We start from the raw sequence: 17,124 nt of genomic DNA, 5'->3' as shown, positions 1-17,124 counted from the left end.
GGATTGAGGGACAGCACCTGGAAATTAGAAAGATCCAATACTGCAATCAATGAACCTGTCATTTTAAAGGTATTCATATGTACCTAGACTTTCAGTGCAGTCAGTGCAGAATCTACCAGGGATTTACATTTCTCGCTTTTTCATTTGTTATCTAGGATGTTGAGACACTTAAATATTGAAAATGGCCTTGTCTGAATGTGCCTTGATGAGTCCAAGTCAGTATTGCGCACATCAATTCCTGTTCTGTCCCTAATTTCAGTGATTCTGAAATGGCTGATGGAACATATTGAAGGAGATCAATGTTAGCAAAAAGATACCTACAAAAATAGGAGATTAAAACTTAAGCATGGGGTAATTGTTTGGTTTTTTTTTTTTTAATGTATTGGATGTTGGTTTTGTTTTGGAGAGAAATTGCTATAACCCTGTCCTAGTGATATTGATAATATTTTCTTGATTACACTTAACAAAACATACAAATTCAACTGAGAAATTAGAATTTGCTCTTCAGCGGTTACAGGGCTGGAAACAGAATTATGATTCACATGGTTAGACAACAAAATGCCAATATGTTTCATCACGTATTTTTCAAGATGAATTATTTTAACCAGGCTCAAAAGTCAGCCTATATTTCGCTGAAAAGTGAGCTGAAAGATTTCTGTTGTTTTCCCAAGCAGATAGACATTGAAGGCATATAACCAAAAGCCAACTAATGCTTATGTTCCATGTGTTTCTTTTTTATGCTTGAAGTTTCTGTATATTTTTCCTCTGTATTAACGTTGCCTACACAGTCACATGTGAATGTGTCTAAATTCCAGCACTCTAACATATACTAACAAGAAAGTTTGAAAACAAGTAATCCCTGGTAAGAATTTCTAAGTAGTAGGATCCCTGTGCTTGACTTGGCTGTTCTTTTGTGGGGGCATCTACGTGCCTTTTTACTGGAATTCTTAGCATTTTCATTATTACCAGCCGTATTTTGTGTTGTGAGATTAAGTAAGACATGTTTTTAACAGTGATCTGACAGGTGTGACAAAGTGAGATGTGGGTCACAGCAGTATGTGGACTAAAAGCCACCCTTAGGAAAATGGGAGATGATTCTGTATGCCTGAAGTTAGTCGCGTGAGTGATGCACAGCCCATCTATCCTGTTGCACAGTTTTATAGCCCTGTTATATTCCCCCTTGATAGAGATGGTGGATTTCTGGAGGGGTCCCCGTGAGGGGTGATCAGGGAGCCTCCCCCTCGAGCAATGAGCTGTTCACCACAGTAAATCATGAAGTTCTGACATTGCACCTGTGGTGTGCTGTGTATGCATTGTCTCCTAAGGTAGCACTTCACTCAATCTGAGATACACGGATGGCCTGAGAGAGCAGCAAAGGCTCTGCGTGCTGTGGGAGGGAGGGTAAACACGGTTATTGGGAAGTCCAGGATGACTGCAAGCGAGTGAAACCGAAAGGTCGCGCTGTGACAGCACACTGGGGCTGAGCCATGGCTCTGTAGGTAATACACGGTACATATGCTGTTCATTTGGATTGTGAAAGGTACCTGTTGTTGTTAGAAGAGAGGGCATGTGTTGCAGTCACGTGACTAATACAAGGAATTTGAAATGGTTGAATCATCTGTTTCACACATCCTGGGGAGAGCTCCTGCCCGAGACATGGTGATGTGCTTCTCAGCGTAACAAGGAATTTAGTTCCTCCATAGCTTTTACATAAGCTTTCCTGGGAAATACATGGTCAATGAAATAGCTTTTCTAACCCTCTCACCTTACGTTGGAGTGGCCTGTTTCCTCACTGGATGGCATGGGTGTGAGAATTCACTGGCAGATGAGGACCATCCCTGCACGATGGAGGTATTTTATGGGACTTGTTGCTTTCAAACTTGAGGTGAAAATGTTGAAAGCTAGTTGTGTTGGAGCTGTTCAGGTGCCTGCAGGTAACCTGAAGGTCTGTTTCAGGAAACGTGTAAGAAGGAGGCAGGAATGCTAACATGCAGGCAGAAGGACTTTGGCTTTTAATCTTGCTGTACTTGTGAAAGAGCTATTTCCTTGCCTCGGTGTGCTATTTAACAGAGAGCTGGTGTTTCAAACTTCATTTTTTCTTCAGAAACTAATGCTAAGGGAGAAAATTTGTGTATCTTATAATCCTGCCACTAGTGAACCTTTTAAATCCATTTAGCTGGAAATGTAACACATTTCGGTTCATTTGCTAAGAAGTGTAAAAGAAAATAAAATTGTTATTACCCTACTAGTTTGTCTTATCAGCTTCGTGGTAAATCAGTGTAAGAATGTGAACTGCATATGATCTTTGAACTATCAAATCCAAGAAGTAACATAAAATCTTAAATGGTTCTGATTTTTTAGAATAAACTGTTGAACATTCAGAAGCTTTGTTAAGTGAACTCTAAAGTTCTCAGAAGCCTTGTGGGTTTGGTCAGGCTCTCCGAGCATATCTGTGGAATTCAGGTGCTCCAGACCTGGAGGATATCTGATTCAATCAGTGGGTGAAGGATTCAGAAACAAGTAGACTTTTCCTAATGGAAGTCTCTGGCTAACTTGCTGATGAAGATGACTGGTTTTTGTTAAATTTTTGTTTAAAATTATTTTTAAAAAATTATTATGATTTTTTTTTAACATGGTTGAAATTTGTGCCATGAAATAAGTTGGAATTATTACAGTATACATTTCTGATTAGAATAAATGGAGATTTTTCCACGCAGGCAAGTCTAAGATATGTCAAAAAAGGGAAAAAAAAATTAAAAAAAAAAAAAAAAAGGAAAACTGACTGGAACTTGTACTTTGGTCAGCTACACAACGGCTGCTGTTTTTAACAATTTGCTCTGGAGTTCTAGTGTGTACTGGCTGCGCTCCATATCAAGTGCGGTAATTTTAAACTTTGTATTGATGAATCCTATGCAAATTTGTCAATGATTCTAAGATGTTTCAAGAGAAAAGATGCAGTAGGGGAAAAAAGGATTGTATTTGTAATTTTGCCAACAGGTACCACATATTTTTGTAATTAGCTTGGATCTGACATCAACACAAAGGAATGCCTGGTTCTTCGGCGTGCCTCCAGTTCTTTCTTTCCACGTTTTTCCGTCCAGTTCCTTTTCATTTTATTCCCTGTCATTTTCCTTATTCCTGTTGTCTTTTCCCCTTTTGTTTAAACTAATTCTATATTCCTTTCCTGTTACTCTTCACCAGAAGTTTCTCTTTCCAGGCTAAGGTGTCTCGATATGTACGTCATCTATGGAGTCTGTTCAGCTGAGCAGGTGTAGTTTGCAACTCTAATACCCCTTGTGTGATTTGCTTAACTGTAGATGCTTCGGGAGCACAAGTCTATTGTTATTCAGAAACATGTAAGAGGCTGGCTGGCTCGGGTGCACTACCATAGGACCTTGAAGGCAATTGTTTACTTGCAATGCTGTTACCGGCGCATGATGGCCAAGAGGGAGCTAAAGAAACTGAAGATAGAGGCCCGCTCTGTAGAACGCTACAAGAAGCTTCACATTGGCTTGGAGAACAAGATCATGCAGCTGCAGAGAAAAATTGATGAGCAGGTAAAAGCTCCTGGGCCTCAGGGAAACCATTTAGAAATCTTGTATTACCTTTCGCAGTAGCACTGTGGGCATTCACAGAAGAATGCACTGAATTTTCATTGTAAGGTATCAGTTCTCTTTTCTGCTGAAGAACATTGATAGACAAAAAAGGGAGGCAGCAGTACAACAGAACAGTAAAGCATCCATTTGTGCCTCTCAGCAGCACTGAGAGAAAATGTCTGCTTCCTTAATGTCAGGATCTCATTTGAAGCACATCAGTTGCTCTGTTTAAGGGGAAGGTGAGGTGATTGTGTTTGATATGCGTGTGCTCCTTGTCTGATTCTAATTTGGGATGCTAGTGTGCGGGTTTAGCAACTGGACTGTTCTGTCACCTTACTAAGCGATTGGGCAAAACCACACTGAAACTTTTTTGAAATGGGGAAGCTGCTTGTTGTACTCCTGTGTCTGGGTATATTCTGTAGGGAACTAGAATGCTCCCTTAAACCAGAACTTCTCCAACAGCTGCTCTGTCTGTGTTGTGTTTTGCAAAGAACAAAGAGTACAAATCTCTTCTGGAGAAGCTGAGCAACCTGGAGATCACGTACAGTACAGAGACAGAGAAGCTGCGGAGTGATGTGGAAAGGCTGCGGATGAGTGAGGAGGAGGCCAAGAACGCGACTAACCGCGTCCTCAGCCTTCAGGAGGAGATTGCCAAGCTCCGGAAGGAGCTGCACCAAACTCAGTCTGAGAAGAAGACCATTGAGGAATGGGCAGACAACTACAAGCATGAAACCGAGCAGGCAAGTATGCAGTCTCAGATGCATGAGAAGATTTATAGAGGCCTGGTATCCACTCAGGTTTTGCCCAGGGTTACTCACTTCAGTAGTGTAGCTAATATTTTTACAGGATTTTTAAGCAACGTCATACCTGTACAATCTTAAATAGACTTGATACCTAAATAACTATGCCTGTGGTAGAATAATATACTAAATCTATATAGCGTATGTAAATATATGTATTCAGTCTATTCGGATTTGATATTGAAAGTATTTGCAAATCCAAATACTTAAGCTCCCTCAATTAGTCAGAGGTAGCGCATTCATAAAAAGAAATCATTTTACCTACTTAGAGAGTGTAATCACATAGATACCAGAAATCTGCCCCATACACAGTGTTCAAAGGCACCTGCTTATATCCTACCTGACTTAAGCGATTAGCTTATTAAACATATGTATGTGTGCACAGTCTAGTTCCACAGGCTTTGACTAACCCCTTATCTTTGCTTTAACCACAAACATATCAAACAGGTTGTCTCCTGTCAAAATTACTTGCTGATAACGGTGCAAGTTTAAATATTGGAAGAGCCATTCCATCATTATGTGATGCTGCAGTGATACATTTCAAAATCAGATAAACATAAGGAAAAACATTAATTGATTAGGCAAAGTGAATGCGTAGTAACCATAATCAGAGACAAATGAGCAGCTGGCAAACCTGGGCATGGTTAAAGTGGCACAACTTTTGGGCAGAGGCAAGGTGTTAGGCTATGGTGTTACTCAATGCAATGGAATATACAGCAGAACTAACAAATTTGTTCCTATTTTAGGAATATTTCTCTTTTAAGGAATAAATTACATTTTGGGGACTTTACTGAAAAATATTATGGCACGATGGAGTAGTTCAAGGCAGTTTTAGCATCTGATCAGAAATGGAGTGCAGAACATACAGGGGAACCTGCAGTGGGACATACTTAAGAAATGTAATTTGGGAAATGAAGATGTCATAACTTGGTTCACTGATTTCATTCTCTGAAGAAAAGTTTTAAGTATTTGACCTCTTACAACAAGGATGTCATTGCTGTTAGAGCTACTGATGAAAGATGAACTGCTTTCTGAGTCAAATATTTTATTATCTCTGTAGCTGGTATCGGAGCTGAAAGAGCAGAACACATTACTGAAGACAGAAAAGGAGGAGCTGAACCGCCGCATCCATGATCAGGCGAGGGAAATAACAGGTTGGCTTCTCTTCACTCAGGTGTTCTACTTCATGTTATCTTATAAAGCAACACTCTACTGCACAGATTGGGCTAATTCACCTTAGGTTGCATTCCTTTTTAGTTTACTGGTTTCATTTCTTTGTTTTAAGAACTCACAGGCATCAGAATTATTTACTGTTTGAGTTTCCATAAAGTCCTAAGGGTTTGAGGGTCTTCTTGGTGAGGGTGACTCTTACAAAGTGTTTTACTGTTAAAAAGAAGGCTGTGGTATTTAATACAGTTAATCAGCTGCAGCTCTTCTGGCTGCTGTGACTATGTAGACAGCAGCCAGAAGAGCGTTACTTTAGAGGCGAAGGCTGAGATGGAGGCAGTGTGATGAGGAGGGTCAGTGTGCTTGAGGCGTAAAGCATCTCATGTTTTGCTTTTTACGTGATGCAGCACTGGTCTAGTGCCCCTTTTTCCTCCCTCCTGGAATTACTAATGCAAGGTATTAGCAGAATAACTCTCTTTACTAAGTGAACCCTTCTGTAGTTACCACAATAATGCTTTGGTCCTTCATGTATTTGGCTTAATGTTTGCCTGCAGAAGCACAAATACCACACACCAGCCTCAAACAGCAGACTGTTTCACCAGCTGTGCTCCTGGTGCAGACAAATGCCTGTACCTCCAGGATGGATGCACTGCATAGTAGGTAGAACTGGTGTTCTCACTTTGGATTCCTGTTCTCTGTGGCAGAGATGATGGAGAAGAAGCTAGTGGAGGAAACCAAACAGCTAGAGCTAGATCTGAATGATGAACGGTTACGGTACCAGAACCTGCTGAATGAGTTCAGCCGTTTAGAGGAGCGGTATGATGATCTCAAGGATGAAATGAACTTAATGGTGGTAAGTGGCTAAACATCTGAGAAATCAAAAGCTGTTCACAAATGCGTTTAGGCAGAATCTACCAGTATACTGCTGCCAGCTGTGTGGTGGTGACCTGTACCTAAAAAGAGAATTTGGCCTTTTAAGTATTGATTAATTAAACTAGCTCAGCTAAAACAAACACATTTAAAGTTTGTGGTTAATTTTTTAAATTTTTTTTTATTTCTGTTTTCATGTTTGTGAAGAAGGCTAAATTTCTGCTATGACTTTGCTAGTGGTATTGCATGTACTGTCCACCCTTATTTTGCCCTGAAGTTATTCATGTGCTAAGGTTGTTTGTACCACGCTCATCCAATGTTAAATTTTAAGTAGTTCTAGGAATACTTTATGTGGCAGGAAGAAAAAATACTCCTCAATACAATGTCTGGGAAGTTAGAGAATTCCTGCGTGTGCTTCCTGTAAACCGAAATTTTCTTTCGCACAAAATGCTACATTCTTGCTTGATTCTACTTTCTGCAGCAATACTTGAGGGTGTAGGACCCGACCTGTCTCCATAGATTTGATTGTGAACTACATTTCATAGGCTTTAGTGGCATGAGAGACCAGAATCAAAAATCTTTTCTTGTAAATTTTGATAGCTGTGAAATAACACCAACTATTGCAAGCTAAATTATAAGCTGAGACAGTCACAGGGAAAACATCATACAGTGGTACTGATTTGTTTCATTCGCATTCCAGAACATCCCCAAGCCGGGACACAAAAGAACGGATTCAACCCACAGTAGCAATGAATCTGAATATACTTTTAGCTCTGAGATCACAGAAGCAGAAGACTTACCAGTGAGGATGGAGGTAATGTTAAAAAATCCCACAACTTTTCGATGCTCAATGGTTGAATTCCTGTCTCTTTTTTTCATATGTGCTTGTGAACACTATATCCTTATATTGAGATACCTAATGCTTTAATCCAACTTTTTCCATTTCCTTTTTGAAAACAGCTCGTTCTATAGTTAGTTGTGGTCCTGTGCAAAAAGTCTTTGTGAAATTATGCTTTGAATTCTTCTGTATTGCAGTAAACATAGACTAGATACTTGGCCATCCAATCGATTTGCATCTGTAAAACATTTGCTTGCCAGTGTTTGTAAGCACAATCACTTTTTCAGCATAAAGGGGGAATTCAGAAAACCAGTGATACTTCCTGAGAAGTCTGTATACTGTGTGTTCAAGGATTAAAAGTGGCAGGGTGGCTGGCCACGTTCTTAGTAGCTACATGGAATGAATTCTCACTTAGAGGTGAGGACTTCACGTTGGTTCATTTTTCTTCTATTTCATAGAGTCGACTAAAACTCCGAGAATGTACTGTCCCTTTGCATATGCACTGGTACAAATCCCAAGATATTTAAAAATTTTCACAAAGGTGACTCTTTTGATTCAGCTAATGAATAATAATCATGAATAATTTGTGGTGCAACTCCAAGCCATTCTTAGTATTTTCCAAGACAACGTCTCCTTTTGGCCCCTCCCAAAGAAGTGGGACTGCTGACACAGCAGAGAGCCATCAGGTCTGACTGTGCCTGACAGTTTGCAGATACGACGTTTTTTTCTGTGCATTCTAGCGATCTTAACTGTAAGCCATCGCACAGCTCACTCCCCTTGCCCTCTGTCTAGGTTAGTTATCTCCACAGTTGCTTTTTACAGGCTGTCATTACTGGTTTTGAAAGCCTCCGCAGAAAATTATTTTCTGCTATGGATGCAGATACCCTGACACGTTGATGCTGACACATATTCTATGCAGATTCTTTCATCATTTGCCTTTCCACTTACATTTTTCACCTTGCATAATTGTTTCAGAAAGATGTTCCTCCTTCACGGATAATCAGGAAAAGGGCAGTGCAACTACATGTGATTAGATTTCACCTACCAGCCAAATGTCATCTTTGCCTCGTAGACATACTGAATTGCTGTTCTAGAGCCGCTTTTGGGTTTTAGAATATAAATGAAAAAAATTAACTCGCACAAGAGCGTGAATAAACGCAGCACTGAGAAGATTAAATCTGTATTTCTTTAACCCCTTAAGATTTCAAACTCCAGTTAGCCTGACAAGATAGATGAATGATAGAAAACCACATTAAAGAATAGGGTCCATCTCAATGCAAACCAGTAAAGTGAGAAAACCCAAAGTCTGTTTTCTTTTTCCTGAGCTGTTGATGTGGTTTATGACTCCTCTCCTCAACAGTAAAAGCAGATGACGTGGAAATGGCTGTGCTTGCTTGTCTGCTACAGTCATTAATATTAATTTTTGTAGTTCCTTTTTTAGGCTTCAAAATTTTATGGTGCACTTCATAGTAAATGCTTTGATCTTCTTGCTACATAAAGTGCAAAATGGCTGATGGACAATTTCTGATGCACCTTCAGATTACAAACACTGGTCCTTGCCCAGAAAATAGCGACAAAGATAGTGGATTTGGCTCAGAACAGGCTGTATAATTAGCATAATAAAAGGAAAAAAGCATAAAATATATCTTCTGGTACCTATTTTTTATGTCACATCCCACTCAATTAACCTGTAAAATCTACAATCAGCAGAGAGATTTCTCTGTAGCTGAAGAACTTACTGTAGAAATAATTTAAAACTAAAATAAAAAAGCCTCTATTTACAGTTGTTTCTAGATGAGTCTAACCACAGACTTCTTTTTTCTCCTTTCCCCCTCCAAACAAGTAAGAATAAAAGGTATGCTCAATTATAGACCTCCTGTCTGCTAGGTAGTCGCTAGTGCTTTCTTTTGCTAGGCTTTAGGCTTAGATACATTTTATACTAGTAGATCCTTTTTTAAAATAGTGTTTGACAGCTGATGAAATATTTTAGATGCCAATAGTCAACTCTCAGAATCAAGTAACATTTCTGTGTTACTCTCTTTCCCCAGTCTGCTTCCCGTCTTTACTCACTGTAGTGCTTCCTTGTGATGTAGAAGGGGAATACTTCTTGACTTCCTTCTGTCCTTTCTAAAGCAGGAACCAAGTGAGAAAAAGGCACCACTGGATATGTCTCTGTTCCTCAAGCTGCAGAAACGGGTTACAGAGCTGGAGCAAGAAAAGCAATCCCTGCAGGATGAACTGGACAGAAAGGAAGAACAGGCTCTCCGTGCTAAAGCTAAGGTGGACTCCTTCTGGCCGATCAAATGCTGACGTCAGAGTGTTCCTTCTTGTGAAATTGTAGCTGTGCTAATGCTGACTGGCTTTTACTAAATCCTTATCTTGCTCTAGTACTTGCTTTATTTAATGACAAGTTTTATGCCTGGTGCTTAGTAGTAGGGACTGGTTATTTAGTTTTCCAAGGTCCTCGAGATCCTCTGATGGAAGTTAACAAGAACAGAGAGTGCTTGGGGCTTTGCTTAAAAAAAAAAAAAAGGGCTTTTTTGCTGTTTTTATTAAGGAATAGCAATATAGAAATCTACTTAAATGATGGGGACAATGAGTAATTTTTCATTTTAGGTGGAATAAGAAGTGTTTCAGCCAGGATGCAGAGCCGAAGCGCTGGGATTAGACATGTTTAGCAGATTTTATTTGAAATTCTCATCGGATTTGGTCTCCTTAAGTACTTATAAAAATATGAAACCAGTTTTGGCAATTGTTTCTTGTTAGTCTTCCACCAGTGAATTTCTTAGGCATCCTGGGATTCATCTTGCTCTGTTTCACTGCCAGTGACAGTAGTGTGATTTGCACATAATTTTATTTATATTAATTAATTACGTGTCATAAACTCATAAGTAAATGAAAGGAGACAATGCCAATATTTAAACTAAAGCACTCAGCAGTACCAGAATGAGTGTTTTCTAGTTTTATAGGAAAATAATTTCAGCTCCCTTTCCTTTTCCTGCCTCAACTAAATTAAAGAATACAAAGGATTGGATTTTTGTTTTTCACAATTGTCTGTATTCTTTCATAGGAGGATGAAAGGCCTCCAATAAGAGGTGCAGAGTTGGAGTATGAGTCGCTAAAGGTAATTCTAAAAAGGAGAATTTCTGTTATTTTCTGGTGAGAATATTGCCACCAGTTGTATGTATTGGCATAGAAAATGACATCAGCTCTCCTGTTTTCAGAATATTAGCTGAAGAAACTAGAAGAAAAATTCCCCGGCAATCATTTCATTGCAGGATTGCCCTTTTTGAGGTGTAGAATGTGTGACGGGGGCTACAGAATATAAAGATCCGCTAAAGCAAGGGGAGTTCCCTGTTGAAACACTTAGTACAGGTTGCAAATTAATTTGAGCAAAAATACAGTGATAAAAGTAGCCTTCTTTTCCAAGCACATTATTTAAATTGATTGCATACCCAAGACCACTAAAACTAAAAATATTTCCTAATATTACGGAATAATGCAGAATCTTTTAGTGTGCTGACCACTATTTGTTGTGAACTTTTTTTTTTGTTAAGGGGAGAATGAGATGAAAAAAAAGACTGGTAATTTTTTTCCCATTAAATCTGTATGATTCATGTATATGTGTTCTGATTTTTCACTTCAGACAAAAGGTTAGCCCTGTTAGTAAAATCCTCCCAGGCCCTTTTCACTGTAGTCAAGAGGCCAGCGATAACAGGAGAGATTGATTGATTTGTTGCAGTTACTCATCGTTTTTACCATTTCTATCCATAGTTTTGTACCTATGGTTTATATAGGTTTTATATATATGTGTGTGTGTGTGTATATATAGGCACACTTTGGAATGCTGCTGGTTGACAGAATTGTCCGTTTCTTGCAGCGTCAAGAACTTGAATCTGAGAATAAAAAACTGAAGAATGAGTTGAATGAGCTGCAGAAGGCCCTCACAGAAACACGATCTCCAGAGGTGACTGCTCCTGGTGCCCCTGCATACCGAGTCCTCCTGGATCAGCTGACTTCAGTCAGTGAAGAGCTTGAAGTCCGCAAGGAAGAAGTCCTCATCCTGAGGTCTCAGCTTGTTAGCCAGAAAGAGGCTATTCAACCCAAGGTAAATTATAGTGAGCAAATGAATGGTAAAGTTACATTGCATCACTGATGTGCTTTATTTCATTTAACAGCTTGCTTGAAAACACAGAAAAAAATGGTCTAGGTTTGAAAGCCTTTCTAAGTATAATCCATTGCTCCATTATTAGTGCACAAATTGCAGCAGTCCAAATTGAGAGATTCTATTAATAAACCAATTTTAGGGTTGTCTACCAGCATTCATGTAAAGATATTGTACTGACCACACCAGTCTGGCAGATACCAATGGTCTGGCCAGGATCTCCCCAGACTCCTTTAACAATGCAGAAGTAATTCCAGTTTGGAGCAGTATCATTTCTCTAGCGATTATGTAGTTTGACTGGAAAATTTTCAGTAGTTCTCAGGAATTCTTTTTAATTAATAGTTCAGTAGGTGGTACAAGGAACAATTTCTTCTAAATCTATGCAGGGTCATAGATGATTGCAAATTGATACCATTGCATGATAACATTTCATAAAGATGACCTATGAAAATACAGAAGATCCATGTTATTGCTTGATAGGTACTATGTGGTTTTATTGAGAAGATTACAACCACTGAAATGCGTATCTTCTAAAAAGCTCTAACTCTGATGAGATGATTAGGGAAATAATAGCTTTGAAAATAAGAGTAATTCAACCTGAAAAAGTATCACGTAAATCCAGGAACTAGTCATTTCCACTGAACTGAGCTATCTGGTGTTTCACAGCCACAGTAAGGAATGACAGAATGTCATCTTTCCTTTGCTACTGCAAAGTTACGTTTGTATTTGTCCTAAATAAATTGAAAGTCTGTGATGCATGAACGTGTGCACATCTTGTTTTAAATAATTATTTATAAAGAAAACAAAACTAATTTTTCTGTAATATCTAGAACATTGTAAAGAAGTACTTGAATAGTAAATCCTTGAATAACATTCTCAGCAATGGTGGGATACAAGTGTTATTTTTACAGCAGTTACAAGTATGAGGGAAATATGAAGGTGACCCATGGGATGGCTAACAGCCAGTTTGCAGATAGCATCTGCTTGTTAGGTTGGACAGCTGCAGCACAGACAGATTTTTTTAATTTTTTTTTTTTTTAACGACTCGTTTTTTCTTCTTTCTTGCTTACCAATTCGGTTGCCAGGAGGATAAGGTACATGTTTTCTTCTACAATTATAAACCAGAACTCTTAAATGCTAAAAAAAATCCTCAACAATACTTGAGCTTTCATTTCCCTGCCTCTCATAAGTAACCTACGTGTATTTGAAGTTGTTCTTGCACTTTACTTTGTGGTTGCTGAAAAACCTTCTCATTATCCTTGTGTCCCCCACATCCCCATATTCCCGCTCAGTGCAAAGGAACAAGTTACTTCAAAACAAGCAGATTTAACAATTTTGAACTGTTGGTTTATGGTAATCTGAACGTTAAAGGAAAGAGTCAGGTCTATTCAGCTCAATCAATGTATCTTGCTGAGTGTGTTTGGAGAGTAAGAGCAGGACTGTGATTTAGGAATCAGATCTCTGTTAACTTGCAAAATCCATAAATTTCACAGAAGTCTGTGATAGGAAGAACTACCTTACTTTATGATGTTCATTATTCTCATTGCTGAATGTTTGATCAGAAAATGTAGCTGAACACATAGTATTTAGGGGTGTGAGAAACTGAAATGACTGTAAAAGAAGGCTGTTTATTCAAATGTTGCAACTACAGCAGGCAGGGTATTCCTGAAGATAGAAGAATAATTAGCATTTCTTTCCATCCGCACAAAAATAGCAAATATGTTCAGACTGCTAAAGCTTGATAGGTTGGCAGGTCAGATGCAGCAGTTTTACAGTGTAATAAAATAATAGTAGAAAAAATCACAAAGATCTCATAAGGAAGTTGGGAGTAATTCTTTGAGGAGCTTATATATTTTATTGGGTTTTGTATTAGATGACATGAATCATACTAGGCATAGAGACCTAGGCTCCAAAATTTATGTCCACAAAGTTGTTATTGTAAATACTTAGCAAAATTTTACTCAGAAAAATAGCATTTGATTGTTTTGAAAGTCAAAAAGAAAAGTCAGAATTCCATCTCTTATGTTCATTAGAGTGCTATGGTTCCACTGTAATTATTCAACAGCAGTGACTCTGATCAGACTGGCCGAGGTGACTAAACATCTGTTAAGTATTTCAGGTTTTACTGAAGAAAAAGCAAAAGTGCCATAGTAAACACTGAAAACTGAAACAAAATGGTATTATGATGATATCTACCTTTAAAAATCTCAGGCCCTTGTAAATTATTTCCTGCTTTGCCAGAGAACTTAAAATAGATGAAGTGATAAATAGACCTTATTTATGAGATTTGAAAGACTACATGTAATGCTGTGTTCAAGAAATATTAATAGAATTAAGCTTGCAAAATTATGCTTCTTCAGTTTCAGTATTAGCAGCTGTTCCTGGTAACTTGAAATAAAATGCAAATTCATCATTTGATGAAAATTATTTTGTTCCTTTTACATGATGAACAAATGAAAAGAGGTTAACACATGTACCCACTTATTAGACAGACTGATATTTGACCATGTTGCATGCATTCATTTAAAAAGATACACCACATGGACATAGAAGTTATGGACCAACCTCCTGCTCAGGCACCCACACTAATTTTAACATGGCTGCTCAAGGATTAGTGTTCCACATGGGTAAAGTGACGGAAACATGGATTCAAAGAACACTTACATTGTTAAATTTACGCTGGAAACCATCATTTTTTTTCCAGAATACCATGACAGATTCTACAATCCTGTTGGAGGATGTACAAAAGATGAAAGACAAAGGAGAAATAGCACAGGCATATATTGGACTGAAGGAAACAAACAGGTACAAGTTCTCTTTCTTTAATCTATGATCAGCTGGGGTCTGCTGTGACACACTGCATGTGTCATATTCAATAAGTTGCATCCATGTAAGTCTAGATACTTAGAGAACACTTGTAGTTGGGGTTATAATTTGTTTTGAGTAGTAAAATTGCTGAAAGGATTATGAAACAATGGGGAAATGCAAAATCAAGCTTCCTGGATTTACGTCTTATTAGCCTTTAATTGCTACATTCCTTACACTGGGTGTCATTCCCCATGCTGGTTTTTTGCCTTTTGTCCAGCAGTGGTCACAGTAGTCTGTTGTAATACATCTATTGTAACAGCATGAAATGCTGTAACCAGTTGGGCTAACACCGAGAACTGAGTTTCATCATTAAGAAGAAAAACACGTATAAACAAGGGAAGTAATTTGCTAAGTTGTTTTAGAGCACTTTTTGTTTCTCTTTTATAGTAACTGTAATTTAGTGTGTAATGTCCTTAACATGTCATCTCATCACCATCACGTGTCTCTCTTGTATTTTTTTTAAACACTTTTCTTGAAAGGCAATCTCCCCAGGACTATCATATGCTGAATGAGGACGGAGAACTTTGGCTGGTTTATGAAGGGTTAAAACAAGCCAACAGGTTACCAGACTTCTCAGAATGGTTTTTTTCTTCATTTGCATCTTCTTTTCTAGCTAACTGTGCCCCTTGCTATGGGTTTCCTTTAGCTACAATATTTCTATGGCTTTAACAGTTAGGGAAAAAAAAAAGTCATCACCAGTTACACAAATTAAAGAGTTTCCCTCAAACTTAGTCCCCAAGTATGTCAAGTTTTATCATTTAAAAAGTTAAGACGGCACAACAACTAATATATAATTCATAAGAATACTTGCATAAAAATAGACTGTAAAATACCAGAAGCTCCACAACTGGAAAAGATTTGTAGCCATGTATTCTTTGTCTGCCTTTATGTCAGTTCTCAAAATTAATGTCCCTTTCAGCCTAAAGAAGAACAATCATTTTAGTAATTATAAAACTATTGTTTGGGTAGCTTCAGCGTACTCTTAACTTTCAAATAGTTACGGGTCTTACTCTCCTTGTTGTGACTTAAGTTCAGTAAATTGAACATTCTTCTCCCACTTCTCTCCATGCCAGATTCAAAATGTCAGACACAAAATAAACAACAAGCAGAAGTAATCTTTAGTTCATCGTGGCGCTGTTCAAGCCTCAGTGCAATCACTGCAAAGACTGCACGCTGGTCGTGTAATGGGCGAGATTTGCCTTCTTAGGAAATAGAATTCTGGCTCTGTCTGTGCATCTGGGCCTCATATCCGTACATGTGTCCCAGATTTCCAAAATGGATCCTAGTCCTGCACACACAACTAATTCAATAGATCAGCAGTGCTGATCATCTTCAATATAGACATTTGGTAGCAGTAACTACAGAAGGAGGTATTTTTCAATGAATGCTACTAACTAAAGTCTTTCCTTTTCTTGTGCTAACAAATCCTACATCTAACATTGTTTTGTGAGCCTGTGAAGATCTAACTGAGAGCAAGCGTTCTGCAGAGCAGGGTGTGAAAGTAGTGTTTGCTCTGCACCTCTTGTTTCTTGTCCTACCCCTGTAGAGATAAGAAGCTTTATATTAAATGGCAGAGCAATGCAGGTAAATGACTGTTTGCCCTTGCATGCTTGATCAGTCTAGTTACTAATAAATATGCCTGCCTCATGCATATTTAAACCCTGAAAGATTGTCTAATTGAACAGTAGTAACTAGTACTGTCAGTTCCTCTGTGTGTATGTATGAAATGATGAGTCAGAGCACTTGGAAGGTGCCTTGCAAGCAGGAGTAGATCCCCACAGCACTGCTTGGAAGGAGGCTGGTACTTCACACGCAAAGAATTTGAGACATGATGTGCCCAAGGGGAAAGAGCGAGTCAGTGGTGAGGATAAAATAGAGCTCCCAGATCCCAGTCCTGAGTTTGGTTCTGTTGTTAACCTTTTGTGTGCTAATGACAACCCTCTGCAGAATGTAAAAATAAAGATTATTTATGTGCACTTGCAATTAAATGGTTTCTGACTGAACAGAGTTAACTCTAAAAAGATTTTCCTCTGTTAGTATTGCAGGGTCCTAGCTTAAGCGAACACAGGGTCTTCTTCATCTTACACAGTTTGATTGATTTGATTTAGAGGTAAAACCTCTTTAAAGCCCCTTTAAAAGCAGTGACAATCTGTGAAGACTTAGCATTGCATTAACTGCGGTATGTTCTCAGTGGCACCATACACAGTAGGAAATGCAAAGCAGCGTCACAATTAGTTTCTCTCCACTTTTTGATCATGCAAGTTTAATTTAATTAGAAGGCATACTGAAGGGTTTAAAGAGTACTCTGCCTTTTTCATTTTCCTTTGCAAGCCATGGCTAATTGTTCCTGAGCAGCAGCTAAAGCTTTACACTCCCTCTGAGATTTGGGGATGTAACTTTCTCAGTGTGTTCATACAACTGTTGCTCAACTTCTTTAGGCTGCTGGAGTCTCAGCTTCAGTCACAGAAGAAGAGCCACGAGAACGAACTGGAATCGCTGCGAGGTGAGATCCAAAGTCTGAAGGAAGAAAACAATCGCCAGCAGCAGCTCTTAGCACAGAACCTGCAGCTGCCTCCAGAAGCCCGCATTGAAGCCAGTCTACAGCATGAGATCACCCGGCTGACTAATGAGAACTTGGTAAGGGAACTGGTGCTGCAGGAGCACGCTGGGGGACTTACACAGACTTGCTGCGCCTCTAAGTTCTTACTGGTTTTCAGATGGCAACCTCCTGCAAAAAGCTGCATGAGTGCAGTGGGTTTTTTGTAAAGCTAATAGGAGAGAGAGACTTATGATTGCTGACAAAGTAATAATGTTTCTGGG

General features: G+C 38.7%; 1 protein-coding gene across 1 annotated transcript in view; it reads left to right on the top strand.

Moving 5' to 3' along the window:
- Positions 1-17,124, top strand: part of MYO5A (myosin VA) — an 85,195-nt gene that overhangs the window by 55,146 nt on the left and 12,925 nt on the right. Inside the window, exons 21-32 of the mRNA XM_086471340.1 lie at positions 3,318-3,557; positions 4,088-4,336; positions 5,457-5,550; positions 6,268-6,416; positions 7,134-7,247; positions 9,408-9,551; positions 10,342-10,395; positions 11,152-11,379; positions 12,522-12,530; positions 14,141-14,241; positions 14,784-14,864; positions 16,743-16,941. Of these exons, the coding sequence (XP_086327466.1) occupies positions 3,318-3,557; positions 4,088-4,336; positions 5,457-5,550; positions 6,268-6,416; positions 7,134-7,247; positions 9,408-9,551; positions 10,342-10,395; positions 11,152-11,379; positions 12,522-12,530; positions 14,141-14,241; positions 14,784-14,864; positions 16,743-16,941 (1,662 nt within the window). The remainder of the gene's footprint in view (positions 1-3,317; positions 3,558-4,087; positions 4,337-5,456; positions 5,551-6,267; positions 6,417-7,133; positions 7,248-9,407; positions 9,552-10,341; positions 10,396-11,151; positions 11,380-12,521; positions 12,531-14,140; positions 14,242-14,783; positions 14,865-16,742; positions 16,942-17,124) is intronic.

The sequence above is a fragment of the Leptosomus discolor genome, chromosome 11 (genome assembly GCF_034619465.1).
Source record: "Leptosomus discolor isolate bLepDis1 chromosome 11, bLepDis1.hap2, whole genome shotgun sequence".
In the NCBI taxonomy this organism is placed as follows: Eukaryota; Metazoa; Chordata; class Aves; order Leptosomiformes; family Leptosomidae; genus Leptosomus; species Leptosomus discolor.
Note: the sequence above shows the minus strand (reverse complement) of the source record. Positions and strands in the feature narration are given on the sequence as shown.